Source organism: Sinocyclocheilus anshuiensis, unplaced genomic scaffold (genome assembly GCF_001515605.1).
Source record: "Sinocyclocheilus anshuiensis isolate Anshui unplaced genomic scaffold, SAMN03320099.WGS_v1.1 scaffold1099, whole genome shotgun sequence".
NCBI classification, from domain to species: domain Eukaryota; kingdom Metazoa; phylum Chordata; class Actinopteri; order Cypriniformes; family Cyprinidae; genus Sinocyclocheilus; species Sinocyclocheilus anshuiensis.
The window spans coordinates 30677-37357 of NW_015546105.1; the positions used below are offsets into that span (position 1 = coordinate 30677).

At 41.2% G+C, this 6681-nt stretch overlaps 1 protein-coding gene across 1 annotated transcript in view; it reads right to left on the minus strand.

Annotated features, from left to right (window-relative positions):
* Window positions 1-6675, minus strand: part of LOC107700594 (coiled-coil domain-containing protein 102A-like) — a gene marked incomplete at its 3' end in the record, with an annotated part of 31138 nt that extends 24463 nt beyond the window's left edge. The window contains exons 1-3 of the mRNA XM_016502313.1: window positions 5982-6675; window positions 2746-2963; window positions 2352-2460 (exon numbers count right to left, since the gene is read on the minus strand). Of these exons, the coding sequence (XP_016357799.1) occupies window positions 2352-2460; window positions 2746-2963; window positions 5982-6653 (999 nt within the window). The remainder of the gene's footprint in view (window positions 1-2351; window positions 2461-2745; window positions 2964-5981) is intronic.
* Window positions 6676-6681: the final 6 nt, after the last annotated feature.

A 6681-nucleotide genomic window follows, 5' to 3' on the forward strand; every position in this document is an offset into this window, starting at 1 on the left:
AAATAACAAAATCCAGCATTAAAGCCAGAATACTAATGTTGTCAATTAAGGCTCAGCAATGGGTGTCTTGACTTGACGGCCAAAAGCAAAAACAAATTGCTTATAATACCATAATTCAATAAATGAAGCCAGTAAGCTAAATGTTCCACAGCTGCTACAAAGCTATTTGTCTTTGAGTAAGATCTATTGCAGGTTCCTGAAGAATTATTGCCATAATACACTATATGCATTAGAAAAAAATCGGAATAGTTTTTCCAACCTTTTGACAATATTTAATAGATCTCAGTATTGATAACTTTATATATTTATGACTGTGCTGAAATGAACCAAAAGGGTGATTTTTTGCAATCAGAGGAACTGTCATTTCAATCTAACAGTCATAGTTGCTCAGTAGATTCACAATATTTAATGCATATTATAAATCTAGTTAAAAGTAATCAAGGTATGTTTTCCACACCATTTGTCACTAAATGAACACAAGGTTATAATGTTGCTTGATTTTACATCACCAGCTAAATCACTGTAAATATATGAGGAATATTCTATATATCTTTCATTCCTAACAGGCTTTAAATGCATAGTTGACCTAAAAATTTAAATTCTGTCATTAATTGCTGACCCTCATGTCGTTCCGTACCCGTAAGACCTTCGTTCATCTTCGGAACACAAATTAAGATGTTTTTGATTAAATCCAAGAGCTTTCTGTCCCTGCATAGACAGCAAGGGAACTACCATGTACAAGGCCCAGAAAGGTAGTAAGGACATCGACAAAATAGTCCATGTGACATCAGTGGCTCATCTGTAATTTTATGAAGCAGACAGCAACGCAACTGACATGTTCAAGGCACAGAAAGGTAGCAAGGTCATCGTTAAAATAGTCCACGTGACATCAGTGGTTCAAGCTTAATGTTATGAAGCTACAAGAATACTTTTTGTGCGCAAAGAAAACAAAAATAACGACTTTGTTTAACAATTTCTTCTCTTCTGTGTCAGTCTTCGACGTGCGTTCATGACAGTACCATGACGCATACGTGTGCATTCCTCTGCTTGTAAACAAGGCGCAGCGCATCCGGGTTCTAAGTCAGAACGCCAGCTCCTGCGTCAGCAGCACCACACGCATGCGTTGTGGTACTCCTGTGAACGTGCGGAGAAGAAGAAATTGTTGAATAAAGTTATTTTTGTTTTCTTTGCACACAAAAAGTATTCTTGTAGCTTCATAAAATTAAGGTTGAACCACTGATGTCACATGGACTATTTTAAAGGGTTAGTTCACCCCAAAATGAAAATTATGTCATTAATTACTCACCCTCATGTTGTTCCAAACCCGTAAGACCTCCGTTCATCTTCGGAACACAAATTAAGATATTTTATGATATGATGGAATCTGAGAGCTCTCTGACCCTCCATAGACAGCAACGCAACTGAAATGTTCCCAGACAGAAACGTAGCAAGGACATCGGTAAAACAGTCCATGTGACATCAGGGGTTCAACTTCAAATTTGCGAAGCTACGAGAATACTTTTTGTGCGCAAAGAAAACAAAAATAATTTATTTAACAATTCTTCTCGTCTTCTGCCATTTTGGAGAGTACTCAAGAACGTAATCTGCGTAATCTGCGTGGTTTATGTTAGGGGGGAAAGTGCGCGCATGAACGTAATCAGCGTAGTTTACACTTAGGGTAAAGCGTGCGTATGCATCGTGATACTCTCCAAAATGGCAGAAAACAGTAACTCAGGGGAGAAGAATTGTTGAATAAAGTCGTAATTTTTTATTTTCTTTGCGCACAAAAAGTATTTTCAGAGCTTCGCAAAATTGAAGTTGAGCCACTGATGTCACATGGACTGTTTTACCGATGTCCTTGCTACGTTTCTGTCTGGTAACATTTCATGTCTATGCAGGGTCAGAGAGCTCTCAGATTCCATCAAAAATATCTTAATTTGTGTTCCGAAGATGAACGAAGGTATTACGGGTTTGGAACGACATGAGGGTGAGTAATTAATGACATAATTTTCATTTGGGGGTGAACTAACCCTTTAACAATGTCCTTGCTACCTTTCTGGGCCTTGAATGTGGTAGTTGTGTTGCTGTCTATGCAGGGACAGAAAGCTCTCGGATTTCATTAAAATTGTCTTAATCTGAGTTCCAAAGATGAACAAAGGTCTTACGGGTTTGGTTTGGCACGACATGAGGATGAGTAATTAATTTTCATTTTTGGGTCAACAATCCCTTTAAGACAGAGTCTGCCAGGAAAATAAAAATGGGATTGTGTTGCTCTGATTTGAGATGATTCTTCATTGCTGTGTTGCTTCTTGTTTTATTGTTGTAAAAGTCTACAGAATAAGCTTCCTCACCTGTTTTAGAGCCTCTTGTTTGCTCTTGTTCAGTTCCTCATATTTGAGTTTCCACTGGCTCAGCTCTGCCTCCAGCTTCTCAATGTTCTTAATGAGCGCATGCTTATCCCTGACAGAGACACGACACGTTGAACATCCACAATATAGATCATTATCATCATCAAGTCCAAACAGATTGTTCTCAAAAGATCTGGTCTACTGAGATGCTTCCAGTGGGTGATTTCTCCAAAGTCAACAAAGATATATCCGTCACTGTATATCATAGGTGGTGAAGGATACATCTATGCTGACCCTGTCATTTTTATGAGAAGCTCCAAAAAGCCTTTGATTTCATTTGTTGAGTTCTGGTCTATTTCATGCATGTATTGTTTCCACCTGGACAATGATCTCTTACTCTCGTTCTTTCAGCAGGACTTTCTGGGACTCATCCAGGCGCAGCTGGAGAGCGTTGAGCTTGCTAGAGTCCTCCTCCAGGGCAGCCAGATCCTCCCACAGCAGTCTGCTCCGGTCCTGCCGACTGAGAACTGAGCGCAAGCTACTGGCACTGCGAATGTCCCAAGAGTCTGGAGCCTCTGACTTTGCCCTGAGAAGAGCCTCCAATAACTCCAACTCCTGACACAAAGAAAGTAAGAAAGAAAGAATGTTGTGCATCACAATTAAAATACTTCTAAATACTAGTGGTTCTAAACTGGAGGACCTTAGCACAAAAATTTGTCTGTTCAGACAGGGTAAAAAAAAAAAAATTAAATATACGTAAAAAGAAAAAGGACGTAATTATAGATTTAAATAAGAAATATGAAATAAGAGTTTTTTTTTATTTGATTGACACTTTTATACTTTTCTAAATAAAAGAAGGGGGGGGGGGCTGGTGGTTAGTTCATTTGCTACTTGGCAGCAGCTGGTCAAAATATGGCAATATGGAGAGGCTGCGTGGCATGACTTCATCCTCAAAAACCATGAACAAAATTACATAAAGAAAACTGAACCCAGACTAAAACAAATAGGAGTTCTCTTACAAAAAAGGAATAAACAAGGAGAGCCTAATATTTTAACTTAAAATTATATTAAGATTTTAAAGAACATTTTTGTTTAGTTTTGTATGATAAACAATTCTCATGCTGTGTTGACTTGCCAGTCGACTTGTAATGTAAAACCAAGGTTGCGAAGCGAAACCAGCTGAGAACCGCTGCCATAGTCAATGTTCCAAGACAAAGAAAACAAATGAAAAACATCAAAAAAACAAATGAAAAACATAAAAAAAACAAAAAAAACAAAGACTTTCATGTTTTCTTTTTCTCCTTATTAAACCAAACCACAGAAGAGGCATTTTCTGTCATTCACATAACAAATATCACATTGCACCTTTTCCTTATTTCCTGTGTGCATGAATGAAATTCACAAGCTCTTCGGAGTAGTAATAAAAAACGGCTTTACAGTTCAATGCACCATCCTTCCTCTTTCCTTCCTACACACAGTAGGGATTATATATCAAAGACATGGGCCTCAGGACTCAGGAGACAGACATGAGACACTAAACATGCTGCAAACTTCCTACGATCCCAGAACGGCCACAGTTGAGTAACTGAGATAAAAGCACAATGACACCTCCCTACCGCCAGGGGGAACCAAACGCATTCTAATACAGATAGAGTTCTACATGTGGAAGCACTCAGCATGCCTGTGTGTGGAGACAGATCAGGAAATGGGTTGGTATCAAACAATCCAGTGAGAGTCCAGACTACGCTAACTATTATTTGTTTACTTAGCTAAGATTGAATGAGGATGCCTGGTACTACTTTAAAAGATGGACATTTCTGTGCTGAATAATAAAAAAGCCAAAACCAGTTTTGCTCTCAGCAGGCAAATCATCACTGTTCACAGGAGCCCGAGGGTCTCTTTAGCTATCTAGGCTACCCCCTGTTGATATCTGTGCAGAAATATACATCCATCATGCTTGAGACTCTGAAGGTCGAGTTTGACACTGACATGAATTCTTCCTTCCCTCTCTCTGCTGGTGCGCTGTCTTCGCATCTGTTTGCTAACCAAAACAAAAAACAAAAAAAAAGGTGCATGCTAATGCGCACAGCAGACAAAACCACATTTGTGTGAGGTGTAATTCTCTTGATAGATTAGTTACAAACACATTAAGGGAATAACAGACATGCTTAAGCAAGTCTAGAAATGATAAAGGGGTTTCTGGCTAGTAGGAACTACTGCGGTACCCCTGGCTGTGGCCCCATAGGTAAAACACAAGGGGGGTTGTGCTGGGAGAGGGGTGGTTCTAATAATAGGACAAAAAATGAATCCAGCACACAAGCAAATAGCACAGACTCAGATAATGAAATCACAGGGAGATGCATTGAACCAGGTCTGTGGCTGACCTATTTACAACTGTCTACCTGTGTCCAGAGTGAACAGCATTGGTTATTCTGTAGGTCTGTTGTGTGGTTTGTGCATCTAGCTTTTAATAAAAAAAAAAAAATCATGTAGCATTTTAAAATGGTTTACAAACAATTTGCCTAGCCGGGTTTGACAAGTTTTCACATCATATTATATTAGACAGCATTTTCTCACTAACACTTTTGGTGTGCACCCAGTGTTCATTAAACATCAGACTTCGGTTCGTTTAGATTATGTGAATGCCATTTTCTGAATACAGGTGTGCACCCACAAACTATAAAAAAGTGGCCTGAGGTAACTGAGAACTGCAATGTTCGCAATCATACTTGCAGAAGTGAAACGCTTATTTATGTGTGTGCTCACTTAGGCTACATTGTGTTTGGGATTGACAATCGAATTTACTTACAGGTGTGAGTCTCGAACTGTACTATTCACATAGCAGCTTACATTAGTGCCTCGAACACTTTCTATATGAACGAGTAGCAGAAGTCAAGCCGTATTCTATTTGTGACTATCACCTAAAATCATAGCAACAGTGACTAAAGTAATATCAACCATGGCAAAGTCCATTAAACTGAAAAGTCTAATCACATTTGAAGTGACCATTCCAGTTGAGGGGCAAGTTCATCCGCCAAATCTTGGAAGCGGAGCATTTGAGCATCATGACACACAGCTCATATCTGCAAGTTTCCAAAACCACACAGGAAAACCCATAACACACGACATGCGCGTTAGAAGTCAAACTCTGGTTTGGACCAGCCATTCAAACCAAGTGTGAAAACTTTTTTGTCAACAATGAAAACATAACAGTACTTGAGGTAACAACATATTTGATGCTGAAAATACAAACATAGATTGCAGACCAATGAGATATGGTTAGGACTAGCCAACATGATGCCTCAAAAATGAAAACCAAGGGTCTGACAAAATGCCCTGATATGGTCAATGCGAAAGAGATTGATTTTTTTTTTTTTTTTTTTACGTTTTATTGCATCTCTCCTAGTTAGGACACAATGTTAGGCTCAGATTTCTTGTTTTTGGTTAAGGTTAGTGCACAAGCAAATTACTAAAACTACTTTTTCCACTGAGTCCCTTTCTACTCTGACAAAATGCTCATGCTGACCGTTGCATTCTGTTTCACTCCATGTAGCTGTTTTTGAGTGTCCAACTGGGAGTTACCAGGCAACCCATTAACTAGTCCTTTCTGAAAATATGTTGTTTTACACTAACCTTCTGCTTGTCTGGTTTGTCAGTGTCTACATCTCTCACAGGTTCCTGCTCTGGAGAGCCTGGCCCATCGCTCACATTCTCCTCATCCTGGTTGTCCTGCTTGATGTCTGGTTCCCGTGGCTGGTTGGAGTGTGTGGAAGCAGAGGAGTTGGATGCTGGTGCAGTGGAAGCATTCGCTGGGGAGTTCTGTTCAGCTAGGACTCTTTGGGCCTCTAGGCGCACTTGTTCGTTTTCTGCCGCCAGCTCTTGACGCTCTCGTCGTGCCCCCGTCAGCTCTTTGGTAAGGGCATCCAGACGTTGTCTAAGCTGCCTGACCTCATCCCGCGCCCTGTTGCGTTCGGCCCGCACTTTACTCCACTTTTCCCTCCAGTTTGCCGTGCAGTCCGACCACCAGCGCATTGTCTTCTCCATCTGAGCCGCCCGCGCCCGCGCCTCCTCCAGCTCACGCAGACGCAATTCCTCGCGGCTCTCCCAGTCCCCGCCTCCATCGCAGCCCAGCCCTGGAGACAGCAGCAGAGGAGGGCTGGAACTAGGCGTTCCCCCTGACGGGCTGGGTGTGTGCATCAGGCTGTCCGGGGAGCGCACCCGATCCGGGGCCAGGCCCAGACCGCACAACAAGCCCACCCCTGACTTGGCGGCCTCTGTCATGTTGGGGCTGGGTGTGTGGTTCATCACTGAGCCAATGATGAGTCCAGGGAAA